Consider the following 14,300-nt stretch of genomic DNA (forward strand, 5'->3'; position numbering starts at 1 on the left):
GGTAATTATTGATATGTATGTTCCTATTCCCATTTTCTTAATTGTTTTGGGTTCGTTATTGTAGGTCTTTTCCTTTTCTTGTGTTTCTTGCCTAGAGTAGTTTCTTTAGCAGTTGTTGTAGAGCTGCTTTGGTGGTGCTGAACTCTCTCAGCTTTTGCTTGTCTGTAAAGGTTTTAATTTCTCCGTCAAATCTGAATGAGATCCTTGCTGCATAGAGTAATCTTGGTTGCAGGTTTTTCTCCTTCATCACTTTAAATATGTCCAGCCAGTCCCTTCTGGCTTGCAAAGTTTCTGCTAAAAGATCAGCTGTTAACCTTATGGGGATTCCCTTGTGTGTTATTTGTTGTTTTTCCCTTGCTGCTTTTAATATGTTTTCTTTGTATTTAATTTTTGACAGTTTGATTAATATGTGTCTTGGCGTATTTCTCCTTGGATTTATCCTGTATGGGACCGTCTGTGCTTCCTGGACTTGATTAACTATTTCCTTTCCCATATTAGGGAAGTTTTCAACTATAATCTCTTCAAATATTTTCTCAGTCCCTTTCTTTTTCTCTTCTTCTTCTGGAACCCCTATAATTTGAATGTTGGTGCGTTTAATGTTGTCCCAGAGGTCTCTGAGACTGTCCTCAGTTCTTTTCATTCTTTTTTCTTTATTCTGCTCTGCAGTAGTTATTTCCACTATTTTATCTTCCAGGTCACTTATCCATTCTTCTGCCTCAGTTATTCTGCTATTGATCCCATCTAGAGTATTTTTAATTTCATTTATTGTGTTGTTCATCGTTGTTTGTTTCATCTTTATTTCTTCTAGGTCCTTGTTAAATGTTTCTTGCATTTTGTCTATTCTATTTCCAAGATTTGGGATCATGTTTACTATCATTATTCTGAATTCTTTTTCAGGTAGACTGCCTATTTCCTCTTCATTTGTTAGGTCTGGTGGGTTTTTATCTTGCTCCTTCATCTGCTGTGTGTTTTTCTGTCTTCTCATTTTGCTTATCTTACTGTGTTTGGGGTCTCCTTTTTGCAGGCTGCAGATTCGTAGTTCCTGTTGTTTTTGGTGTCTGTCTCCAGTGGCTAAGGTTGGTTCAGTGGGTTGTGTAGGCTTCCTGGTGGAGGGGACTAGTGCCTGTGTTCTGGTGGCTGAGGCTGGATCTTGTCTTTCTGGTGGGCGGGTCCACGTCTGGTGGTGTGTTTTGGGGTGTCTGTGGACTTATTATGATTTTAGGCAGCCTCTCTGGTAATGGGGGTTGTGTTCCTGTCTTGCTAGTTGTTTGGCATAGGGTGTCCGGCACTGTAGCTTGCTGGCCGTTGAGTGAAGCTGGGTGCTGGTGTTGAGATGGAGGTCCCTGGGATATTTCCACCGTTTAATATTATGTGGAGCTGGGAGGTCTCTTGTGGACCAGTGTCCTGAAGTTGGCTCTCCCACCTCAGAGGCACAGCACTGACTCCTGGCTGCAGCACCAAGAGCCTTTCATCCACACGGCTCAGAATAAAAGGGAGAAAAACTAGAAAGAAAGAATTAGAAGAAAGGAAGAAAGGAGGGAGGGAGGAGGGAAGGAAGGAAAAAAAGAAAGAAAGAAGATAAAGTAAAATAAAATAAAGATAAAATATAATAAAGTTATTAAAATAAAAAAATAATTATTAAGAGAAAAAGAAAACGGACGGTTGGAACCCTAAGACAAATGGTGGAAGCAAAGCTATACAGACAAAATCTCACACAGAAGCATACACATACACACTCACAAAAAGAGGAAAAGGGGAAAAAATCATAAATCTTGCTCTCAAAGTCCACCTCCTCAATTTGGGATGATTCCTTGTCTATTCATGTATTCCACAGATGCAGGGCACATCAAGTTGATTGTGGAGCTTTAATCCGCTGCTTCTGAGGCTGCTGGGAGAGATTTCCCTTTCTCTTCTTTGTTCTCACAGCTCCCAGGGGCTCAGCTTTAGATTTGGCCCCACCTCTGCTTGTAGGTCGCCAGAGGGTGTCTGTTCTTCGCTCAGACAGGACGGGGCTAAAAGGAGCCGCTGATTCGGGGGCTCTGGCTCACTCAGGCCGGAGGGAGGGAGGGGCACGGGCTGCGGGACGAGCCTGCGGCGGCGGCAGAGGCCAGCGTGACGTTGCACCAGCCTGAGGCGCTGTGCGTTCTTCCGGGGAAGTTGTCCCTGGATCCCGGGACCCTGGCAGTGGCGGGCTGCACAGGCTCCCCGGAAGGGGGGTGTGGATAGTGACCTGTGCTCGCACACAGGCTTCTTGGTGGTGGCAGCAGCAGCCTTAGCATCTCACGCCCGTCTCTGGGGTCTGCGCTTTTAGCCGCGGCTCGGCTCGTGCCCATCTCTGGAGCCCCTTTAAGCAGCATTCTTAATCCCCTCTCCTCGCGCACCAGGAAACAAAGAGGGAAGAAAAAGTCTCTTGCCTCTAAGGCAGGTCCAGACTTTTCCCCGGACTGCCAGCCGTGGCGCACTAAACCCCTGCAGGCTGTGTACACGCCGCCAACCCCAGTCCTCTCCCTGCGCTCCGACCGAAGCCCAAGCCTCAGCTCCCAGCCCCAACCGCCCCGGCGGGGGAGCAGACAAGCCTCTCGGGCTGGTGAGTGCCGGTCGGCACCGATCCTCTGTGCGGGAATCTCTTCGCTTTGCCCTCTGCACCCCTGTTGCTGCGCTCTCCTCCGCGGCTCCAAAGCTTTCCCCCTCCGCCACCCGCAGTCTCTGCCCGCGAAGGGGCTTCCTAGTGTGTGGAAACCTTTCCTCCTTCACAGCTCCCTCCCACTGGTGCGGGTCCCGTCCCTATGCTTTTGTCTCTGTTTTTCCTTTTTTCTTTTGCCCTACCCAGGTACGTGGGGGGTTTCTTGCCTTTTGGGAGGTCTGAGATCTTCTGCCAGCGTTCAGTAGGTGTTCTGTAGGAGTTGTTCTACGTGTAGATGTATTTCTGGTGTATCTGTGGGGAGGAAGATGATCTCCACGTCTTACTCTTCAGCCATCTTCCAGGCACTACTAGTTTATTGACAACTACTCTTAGTGCAGTAACTCCATATAGCAACCACTACATAGTTTATAAAGGAGTTTTTCAGATTTAATGTTATTGGATGCTAACAACTACCTTTTGAGATAGAGAGGACAGAATTTGTAATCCTTACGTTATAGAAGAAGAAGCTGAGGATCAGAGATACACTGACTTGTTTTAGTCCGCATACCAGGTAAGTTATGGAGTTGAATTTGTGGCCAGGTCTTCTGACTTTAATTGACTTCTGCAGAATCTAAAAGGTACAGGAAAATGGATAAATTTCTATTTGTTGTAAAGCAGGGACTGTCCAGTTTAGCTTTATGTTTTCCTCAGAATATAATGCAGTGCCTGACACACAGTAAATGATCAATAATTTTTAATGAGTAAGTGGACTGAGGATTATGTAGGTATCCATGGGGCCCAGGTTTAAACCGGTAGTATTGCTACTCAGTTCTTCGGTGACTCCCGTTTATTGCAGCGATGCTTCAAATTATAGATAAGTTCAGTTTGTAAATGTTGTAACCATAGAAAGGGACTTCATGTCCGTCCAGAAATTCTCATATTAATTGGTGTGGTTCATTTACAATTGAAGTAGCAGTAAGCATGGTTATAAACATGCCTATATAATGTGATGGGGGGAATAGACTACACTTGTTTGTTTATAGAAAATTTTGATAACATTTTTTTCCACTCTCCTTTTTTTTCTTTTTAATTTTTATTGGAGTATAGTTGCTTTACAATGTTGTGTTAGTTTCTACTGTACAGCAAAATGAATCAGCTATACATATACACATAGTCCCTCTGTTTTGGATTTCCTTCCAATTTAGGTCACCGTCCACTCTCCTTTTTTTTTTTTTTTAAAGCGGTACGCGGGCCTCTCACTGCTGCGGCCGCTCCCGTTGTGGAGCACAGGCTCCGGACGCGCAGGCTCAGCGGCCATGGCTCACGGGCCCAGCCGCTCCACGGCACGTGGGATCCACCTGGACCGGGGCACGAACCCGTGCCCGCCGCCTCGGCAGGCGGACTCTCAACCACTGCGCCACCAGGGAAGCCCCACTCTCCTTTTTTAATCACTGTTCTGTAGCTTTAAATAACCAGTAGCAGAGTCCCTTTTCTTCCTAATTACTATGTTGCATTCAGATGCTTAACACACACTTCCTGTTCCCAGGATCCCCAGAGGCAGCTCTAGTGTTTGGTGAGGATATCGGATTTCATTGAAAGATTTTCTCCAGATAGTTTTTTCCAGTAGTGAGAGAGGCTGGTTGGCCTCAACCACCTTGCTCAAACCTGTCAGAGTCTTAAAAGTTATTTCAAAGCCTTTTATAATCAAGGTCCACCTACCTTTGCATCTGATCTAAATTAACTACCTCCCATCCCCTTTCCAATACCTCCCACCCACTATGATTCAAATTAAGAGTTTTCTGAGGGAAACCACTTAGTAACATAAAATTTTCATACCCTACCCTTTAAAGAAACTGAAATAGTCCTCTTCCAGTGGAAGTTCTTTCTATTATGTATTCTTCTTTTCATTCTCTAGCTATAGGTACACTGCACATGAGGTATGATATTTCAATTAGACATTTCCTGCTGCTTCCTTCTTTGGCCATGTGTTTCCATAAATCATAGATCGATTCGCTACTGCTTGTGTTAATATTGTGAGGGTCACTTATAAGCTTTCCGCTCACCTTTTTAAGTATCTGTTTTCTGTTGAAATCAGTAGAAGAGGCTACTGATTATGGCTATTTTTTCCGGTTGTGCCGCCAGATACTTGTTTTTCAGTTGTTTCCTAACTATCTCCTTTCTCTTTGCACTGTTGCTTTGAATTCTACAGTACCTGACATAAAGAAAGCCCTACGGAAGTTCCCTTTTCTTTCATTTCTTTTTATTGCGTAGATAAAATCCCTTTATAAATGGTTTTGTAAAATGAAGTCCTTCCCACAACTTAGTGTTTGGTCCATGGAAAAATTACCTTGGTAGTCAATTTTCATTCTTTTTTAAATTCAGTTTTATTTTATTGTGGTAAGAACACTTAAATGAGATCTACTCTCAACAGATTCTTACGTGTCTAATAAGGCTGTTGTTATCTATAAGGCACAATGTTGTACATCAGATTTCCATAACTTCCATCTTGCATAACTGAAATTTTATCCTTGTTTAAAATAATCACACATTGAAGTGAAGAATAGAATGGTAATTGCCGGGGGCTAGTAAAAGGGGGAAATGGGTAGTTGCTAATCAATAGGTTATCAGTTATCTATAGTGAATAAAACTGGGCAATCACTGTACCCAAGGATGTGGTTATTTGTACTTGAGGTATAAAAGGAAAGAAGAGTGAATTTGGTGATTTAGTCCTGTCATGAAGCATAAGTTACCTTTTTAGTTCCCAGGTTTTCTGCCAACGCCTGCAGTACTGCCCCCTCAATTCAAACTAGGAAAAAAAAAAGAACTCCCAAGGTCATTTCTTCCAAAGCACCACCATCCACAAACTCTCCTGAAGTTAGGAGAAGTATTGAGGGGATGGTTTGTTTAAGAATCTCTCTCCCACTAAATAAGGAACCGTTCATTTGCCAATTAGTTTAAAGCATAGCTTCTTCTAAGCAGGAAAGTCAAGATTTGGGGCCTCTGAATGCCACCAACAGAATCAAAATCAAATGTGAGCAGAAGTACATCTTAAAAGAATCAGCATTATTTTTTCACTGAGCTCAGTATAGATCTTTCTTTTTATATTCACCTAACCATGTTGATCATTGTGTTTGTATTTTTAGTCCTGCCTGGTCTGAGTGGGCAACTCTCGGTACTCTTGACCTCTGTTGGTGATACTAATCATTTACCTTGCTCATGACTAGCCACCAGCTACATCACAGTCTTAACTTCCCCACCTCCTACCCCCCCCACTCCCCAACCCCCACCCTTGCCACATGGCCTTTCCTTTCTCCTTCTCCTCTTCTCTAATCCCTTTCCTTCTTCTTCACCCCTATCTCCTTTACAACTCCTCCATGCTTTTCTTAGGGCTGGGCTTCAACATCGTCGGTGGCACGGATCAGCAGTATGTCTCCAATGACAGTGGCATCTTCGTCAGCCGCATCAAAGAGAACGGGGCTGCAGCCCTGGATGGGCGGCTCCAGGAGGGTGATAAGATCCTCTCGGTGAGAACTGGCTTCCACCTCCTTCACTGTCCCTGGCTCCCTAGACCCTAGTCCCTACCCCCAACTCCTTCCTTGGGAAGTTTCCTGCCTGCCCTTTTGGATCAGGAAATACAGTAAGGAAGACTTGAGGATGGGTTAAGATTAAAGTATAGTATGTAGTTAGAAACTATGCAGTTTAATATTTTGACGGATAACTGCATTCTCTCCAGAACACTGGGAACTAGGTTCCATGGTGAAGAAGGACTTGAAAAATACAGGGGTTAAGAAGAGAGCCATATTACTCAAAAAGCTTTGGTTAAATGTAAATTATTGAAAAATGAGAATGGTTAGAAAGTTTTGAGAACTCTGTGCCAGCAGTATGCTGAGAACTTTAAACTTATTTAATATTGTAGCAACCCTATGAAGTGGTACAATTATTATGCCTACTTTGCAGCTAAGGAAGCTGAGGCTTGGTGGGGTCAAACAGCTTGCTCAAGGTCATTCAACTAGTGTATGGCAGAGGACTTGGTCTGTGAATTTGGAACCTCTACTCTTAACCCATATACTATATTGCCTCCTAAAAGATAAGTGAGGAGCTAGGGTTCGTTATCCTAAACAGAAAGTTGCATGGTTATTTAATAATAGAGTTTATGTATGGTTCTGTATAAAAACTGAAATTAGTCATTTCTATTAAGGGTAGAATTAGGGAACAAAAAGACATAAACCTCAGTGTGAGAGAATTTATTAGACACAAGCCAAGATAAGGAGCCTTTCTTATGTGAGCCATCACCTCAGAGAGAAAAGAAATTATTTGAAGGCCACTCAAGTTTTTTAAAAAGGTATGGTAGGAGATAAGTGTTAATGAAAAGAAAAGTAGATATCTAAGAAACTGAGCTCATTTGTCTTTAAAATTTTTAGCAAAGAGGACTTGACTTTATCAAAATAAAAGAATTATTACAAAGATCTCTACAAGATATAAAACACTACAAATACATGTACGACATTGATTCAAGGTTATGTTCTAGCCAATTAAGGAAAAAGTATGTGAAAGAAGAGAGGAAGAAATGCCAGGCAAAGAAGAGGCAAAAATATAAGACAGGTAACGGAGAGAAAAAAAGGACGACAGAAAGAGAAAAAGATGGAGCTTATGCAAGAGGAAAAGGCCAGCATATTCTCTATTCTATCTAGGGCTATATTCCCTGACTCCAGTTTCCCTGCCAAGAGTTTGCTCCAAAATTCAAATTCTAGATCCTGTTTCTTAAGAAATATTGCCTCACCATCCTATTCCCACTGTATCCTTAAGTGAACTTGTTAGGTATTAACCATTAAATTGTTCCATCTATTCTTGAGCTCACTTTATCTCTTTGATGTACTTAAGTACTCACTTATAATTGGCTTTGGAGTCTCTGCAAAATGATGCTAAATTATTTATTAGCCTATATTCTCATTTATTCTTTATGGGATTCCCTAGTTTCCTCACATGGTTATTTTTCCATGTTGTAAAATTTGCTCCAACTCTTTCTTTTAACTGTTGCCAGATAATCAGACTAATAATATGTCCTTTCCTTAGTCCATATCCATTTTGGGTAACTAATAGAAGTATCATTAAGTGGTCTAGATTTCAGGTGAGTTATTATTGACTATTAATTTAATCTTTCCATTTCTCCCTAAATAATGCCCATGTTTTATCTTAATTTCAAGTTCTAAAATTAAATAACTGCATGATTTATCATGCAGTTTCTCCTTGCTCATCAAAAGTGAAATTTAATTTTTTGTGATCACTGTGGATGAATGTAAATGATTTTTAAGACCCTGTTGTATCTGACAACCATGAAACAAAAACAGATATTACCAATAGGAGAAAAGATCAGAAGTTGAGATGAGGGTTGGAGAGTCCTTACCCAAAGTTCATTTGTATGTGTGTGTGATGGTGAGAATGCTTTAATATTTATATAGGCTATCAGAGAACCTGGGAAAATTATATTTTTGTAAAAAAGTAAACTATCTAGGTTTCTCATTTCTCCTGTGTGTCTACCTAAATGAAGGGAGGTAGATAGTCAAGAATAGTCAGTTCTCAGTGAACTCTACATGTTTAATGAAACTTATAACTTCAGGGAGATGTAGCTGATTATAGGATACAGATTAATATTCCATTTTGACCAAACCTATTATATAACAGAATGGCATGGATTGGGCCATTAGTCAGCTGCATTTCCTATTCTCTTCAAACAGAATTCTTACTTTGGTGAATAAAAGAGTTAATAGTCATCAACATGTATTAACTATTGTATTTGATGGCCTGCAGAGCACTGCCAGGTGCCATGGAAAATTAAAAGAAAATGAAAGACCAGTCTGTGATCTTAGATCAATGGGGAAGACCCACCAGAAACCCTCATCCAATCAGCTACAGAGACGTTGAAATATACAGAATCCTTTAGACAAAGTACCTTTAAGGAAGAGTCTTTGTCTTCTCATCTCTATCCGCAGCATGTAGGCCTGTAGCTGGCACAGAGTAAGCATCTAGTAAATTATTTGCTCTGTGAATGAATTATAACTTTTTTGGTTTGGCTTGATTAATTGGAGCTAGATAATCTATTTTTTTTCTTCCTTCAACTTTAATGAAAAAAGAGGACCCCTCCCCCCAAATTGTAATTCACTTCAAGATTTGGGGGGAAAATGAAAATATCCAGAGTATAATCTGAGGTCAGTGCTTATTAAATTGAGCCCATTCTTTCTATATTTTATACACCTGTATTTGTATTATCCTATATAGTTAGTGCTCCAGTAACTCTTACATTATCCTAAGGTAATGTTAGATTATCCTAAGGCAATCCAAAATTATTAATCATCCAAGAAAACATATTTTAACTCAGTTTACTCCTTTCCTAAGGCAAGAAATAGGAAACTCATAGATTGATAACCACAGTTAAAGCAAAAAACTGTATGACTCCCCATCAGTTACCTAGAATGCCACAATCCCAGCACTCTGAACATTCAGTTAGCAAAATTTTCTAGCATGTTGCAAATCTGTCATATCTCAAGTTTAATATAACTTAAAATATCATGAGTTAAGGAAACTGAAGTAGCAAGTTTAGCAGTATTCTAAAATTTCTCAGTTGAATGAATAGCTCTTAATAGTAAAAGTGAGGTCCAAGGAATCTGGCCATCACCTGGGAGCTGATTACAAATGCAGAGTCTCAGGAAGCTCCTCAGACCCAAACCCACTCAGATAAAAATCTGCATTATAACAGATCCTTGGGTAAGCCCATGAATAAAGTTTGAGAAGCACTGCTGTAGGCAAGTGTCTTTCAAACATTTTGAATTATGACCCATAACAGGAAATACTCACATGCACACACACATAACTGAAGCAAAGTTTAACAAAATAATACCTATTTCTTCTATATAGGATGCATTCTAATATTTCGTGTTTTCTTCTAATTTCACTTACTTAAAATTAAATACTGGTCTTGACCCACTGGATTGACTTCACTATCTTTTGGAATGGGTCAACAGACTTACATTTGAAAAATCACTACTCAGTAAATGGAAAATCACTGATGGAATCTGTGGATGCATAGGCTATGGATTAAGTAGGCTGGGTGTGGAGAAGACTCAGGCAGTTTAGGTTAAAGCCAACTCAAACTTCACCAGATTGCTAGGATGGGACCTAATAATTTGCACTTTTAACAAGTTCCAAGTTAATTCTGCTGGTCCTGGGATCATACTTTGGGAACCTCTGGTCTATATTAGTAAGGATGGTGATAAAGAGAAAGTGGATTCCACATATATTTAGGGGTAAAAATCTACAGAACTTGGAGGTTAGTCAGTATGAGCTGGAATCTGTAAAAAACAGTTAGAGGAGGTAAATATTGGAAAGCAAACTTGGCTTTGGAGTAGAGAGATATATTGTCAATTGAAAAAGAATCATCATTTGTTTTATAGAGCTGGTTTACCTCCAGCATACTTGGGCAAAGGATGAGAAATGGTTCTTTAAAAAAGAAACTCCCTTTGCATTTCTAAAAGGCCTCTTTTTTTTTTTTTTAAGCAATTAGAGTAACTGACCTCATATATTAGGATACCTTTAGAATTAACTAGGAGGGTTGAAAGGTATAATTGGGCTGTGCTCCTTTGCCTGATGTCACCCAATGTCCTTCTTCCCTGCTAGCAAAAGGAAACTCATGTGAGGACCAAGATTACACACTGTCATTGGCAGCTAGAGCTGCTATTAGAGTCTAGGCCTTTCAGCTTTGTGTAATATCAATAAGTGTCACCTAGGCTTTGTGTAGTTATGGCTTTTGCAGAGTATACTCTGCAGCCAAACCTCAGGAAATCGTGTGGCATTTATTATACTCAAATGTTGTTCAGAGCAGTATTCGGGTACTATAGGGGTTATAATGATGAGTTGAGATCCAGCCTAAGTTATTTATAATCCAATGTAAAGTGTTATAAGACAGAGTTCAGTTTGAGCTTTAAGATAGTTACATGGTATGGAGATTCAGGAAGTAAATCATTCACATCTAGTGCAGTTATCTAGAAACGCCTCGTCAATGAAGTGGCACTTAACTAAATTGCTTTTTTAATGTGAATGCCACTTCAGTATATAAAAATGAATAAAAATACTAACATATGAACGCCATGTGTTTTCATACAACTCTAAATTTTTTTTAACGTAGAGTATAACACATAAAACTGAAACTCCAAAACCAATAAAAATTTAATTTACAACATTAATGTGATGGATAGTGATAGGCTGCAGAAATAAAATTCTTGCTTACAATGTAAATTTCTAAAGTTTAGTGTTGTTAGTGAAGGTTTGGGGGCTGGGCTGCTTGAGTTTGAATCCTAGCTTTGCTACCTCCATTCTGTATGTCCATGGAAAGGTTGCATAGCCTCTCTAGTTTTATTACTTATAAAATGGGGTTCCTAACTTACAGGACTATTGTGAAGATTAAATAAGTTAGTACATGTAAAATGGATAGACAGCTCCAGACATGATAATAAATACACAGTGATTCCCGGCTATTAAAACTGACTGCTACAGCAAAGATTATTTTGAGCTCAGTATTCCTGTCATTGAATGTCATGTAGTGACTCAGTTTTCCCACTTGGATTCATATCATTATGAAACTTGGCTCTGTTATGGAGCTATGACATCTTTGGCATTTGTTGACAAGACTGCATCACTAACTTATTTGTCTGCCTCTGAGAGAAAATACCTATTTCTTTACAATGAGAAATGCAGTTACCCTATGGGCAAGTTTAGTTACGTGAGTATTCCCACTACCATCAGCAATCTCTTACCTATTCTCTCTCTACCAGGAATTAACTAGAAAACTGAGTCTGAGAATTCACTGTGATGGTTCTAGAAATTCTGCAGTTCTTTCCCTTTGACGAATCTACCGGCCAGAAAACCAAGACATAATCAGAAGGTGGCTTGGTAGCATGAAATCACAGTCTATCAACTAGAAAACCCTGTATTCATTTCTACACTATAGGTAGCATGACTGATCGTATTTAAGATCAGTCTTGGGAGATAAATAGAATTTTTTTAAAGGGAAAGGTATTCAGATGATGGGTATAGCTTGAGCACAGGTATGAAGGTAAGAATATATGTTTTATGTCCCAGGATCAGTGAGTTGTGTGATTTAGCTAAAGCATAGGATGTATAAAAGGGTAATGAAAGATTAAACTGGAAAGGTAGGTTTCCAGTCCTTCATTTCCTGGAGGACTTTGCATACCAGAATGAGAAATCAGACATGCATGCTTTCCTCCCCTGCTCCCAGTTTTGTGTTTGTTTTTGAGCAATAAAGTGGCATGAACAGAATTATACTTTAGGAAGATTGATCTGGAGACGTAGTGTTTGAATAGGTTAGAATGAGGGAGGACCCAGAGGAAAGTAAATTAGAGAGAAGGCGATCCCAGTAGTTCAACTGAGAGTATTCATAACCTAAAGAGAGGGGCAATAGAAAGAAAATAACATATGAGTAATGTTATTATGTTAGACTACAGGAGTTGCCAATATATTGTATGTAAAGATTGACAGAGAGAGTTTTTAAATATTACCAAAATTTTAGTCTGAAGGAATGGTAGTGTCAATAAGAAAGAAGTCAGGATAGTTTGGTTTTGTGGGAAATGAAAAAGAGGCTTTGGATATGTTGAGTTGGGGTCTTAACAGAATATGCCCCAGCTGGCAGAATAGGTACCCAGCAGGAAACCGGCAAATCCAGAAGTAGAAGTAGGGATGAAATGTGGGAGTTGTCTAGCAGATTATAGTTGAAATTGTGAAAATTCACCATGGGAGAGAAGAGGACAAAGGACTATTGATACTGAGGAATATTTACTTACCTTAAGAAGGAAGGAAGGGATACAGAACAGTACAAGAACTAAGAGATCCAAGTGTTCATAAACTAAGACAAGAGAGAACTGCAGAAGGGAGGAGGTGGTCTGAACACTGAAAAAGGGCTATAGGATTTGGTGGTTGGAAGTTACTGCTGACCTGCAGGGGCAGCATGTTCTTCCCTGCCCACCCCCCCCACCCCCCCCATATACTGAGAACACAAGGAAATAGAGGGAGCGGATGGTGAGGAAGTGGAGACAGTGCATGAAACAGTTCTTTCAAAAAGATTGGCAAAGAGGAGAGAAAGAAGATGGGAAGAGGGTGATGGTGGGTTCCAAGAAATACTTGTGTGTGTGTGTGTTTTAATAGCTGAGGGTAACTTTAGTTGAGAAGGAGCAGAGAACAGTAATACTTAAGGAATCAAGAGGGTAAGTGACTGCTTAAGTTCTGTCAGGAGGCTAGAAAGAACGTGATCAAGAGCACTAGTAAATGGGTTAGCCTAGATAAAGGACTCTAATTCAGAAGTAAGGGGGAAGCAGCACTAAGAGAGATCAGGGAACTGCGGGGAAAGGAAAGAAAGTGGAGAGAAGTGTTTGTCAGAAGTTCTCAGTATTCTCAAGAAAGATAAGGCAAAGGAATCTGCTAAGAAGAGAGATGTGATTGGAGTTGGAGTTTGATGGTAGGAAAGGTCTTGGAACAGCTACCACTGCATATTTATTAGGGAGTTCACCAGATGAGAAGGGTTGTAAGGATGCAGCAGGAGCCACCTAGTATGCGTCTGTGGTAGAGAATGTGACTGTGTTTCTTTCTCTAGGAATATTAAACACACTGATGACAAGGAAAGTGAATGCAGTGTGTTGCCCAGGACTGGAAAGCTGGCAGAAGATCGTGGGGATGAGGGATTCTAATAGTTTTCCAAGTGCTTTTTTGAAATAATAGGAACTCCTAGATGTGTAAAATGCTTTGATGAGGATAAAGGGGGAATTCACAGAGGTATAGGAAGTATGAAGAAATCTAGAAATTGTTTTTTTTTTTTAAGAATTTGAGATATTGGAGCTGTAGCATGCCTAATGTTGAAGGCTTATGCCAATTGGCGATTAGAATGGAATAGAGCAGGAATTCTTCACTTTGGAAAGGTAGACAGTTTATAAGGCCAAAGGGTTGATAGATTAATTCACAAGGATATTGGCAGGAAATAGTGTGGGGGACAATTTTGAACCTCTTGGAGAAGGAAAACTGTGACAAGGAAGATGAGAAGGTTGAATAAGTCAGTGACTTGATCTTCAGCTGAGGAAAGAATAGCTGGTGAGTCAAGGTGGAGGAATAATCGTGCAGAAGGAGCAGTAAAAGGCCAGGGCACTTTAGTCTTCCTTCCAGGATACAAAACCCCTATAGCCCTAGCTTCTACACTTACTATGACTTTGGGTAGATTACGTAGCCTTGCTAAGCTTCAGTTTTTTCATCTGTGAAAACAAGATAAAGTAGTGTCTACCTCACAGGACTATTGTGATTATTCAGTGAGATAATGTATGTAAAACATATAGCACAGAACCTACCAAATATATTAGATGTTCTTGCTGCCGTTGCTGACATTGACATGTATAAAAGATACGTAGATTTTGCATAAAGTAGGCTATGCTGTGTCACTGAGTGCTGCATAGAATAGATACCACTTGTGGCCGGTGTCACTCCTGACACTGAGCAGTGTTAATACCAGAGTCCTTCACATCTGTCACCTTTAAGTAGTAGGACTCACCTTCACCGAAACATTTTAGAAGTTTGTATCATCACAGAAATACGGTTTTTAGTAAATTTGAGGAGGATAGGGATATCC

At 40.2% G+C, this 14,300-nt stretch overlaps 1 protein-coding gene across 1 annotated transcript in view; it reads left to right on the plus strand.

Moving 5' to 3' along the window:
- The window catches only part of COX16 (cytochrome c oxidase assembly factor COX16), a 73,519-nt gene that overhangs the window by 25,156 nt on the left and 34,063 nt on the right, over positions 1–14,300 (plus strand). Inside the window, exons 2-3 of the mRNA XM_065871663.1 lie at positions 6,011–6,147; positions 8,491–8,616. Of these exons, the coding sequence (XP_065727735.1) occupies positions 6,011–6,147; positions 8,491–8,616 (263 nt within the window). The remainder of the gene's footprint in view (positions 1–6,010; positions 6,148–8,490; positions 8,617–14,300) is intronic.

This window comes from Phocoena phocoena, chromosome 2 (assembly GCF_963924675.1).
Source record: "Phocoena phocoena chromosome 2, mPhoPho1.1, whole genome shotgun sequence".
Classification (NCBI taxonomy): domain Eukaryota; kingdom Metazoa; phylum Chordata; class Mammalia; order Artiodactyla; family Phocoenidae; genus Phocoena; species Phocoena phocoena.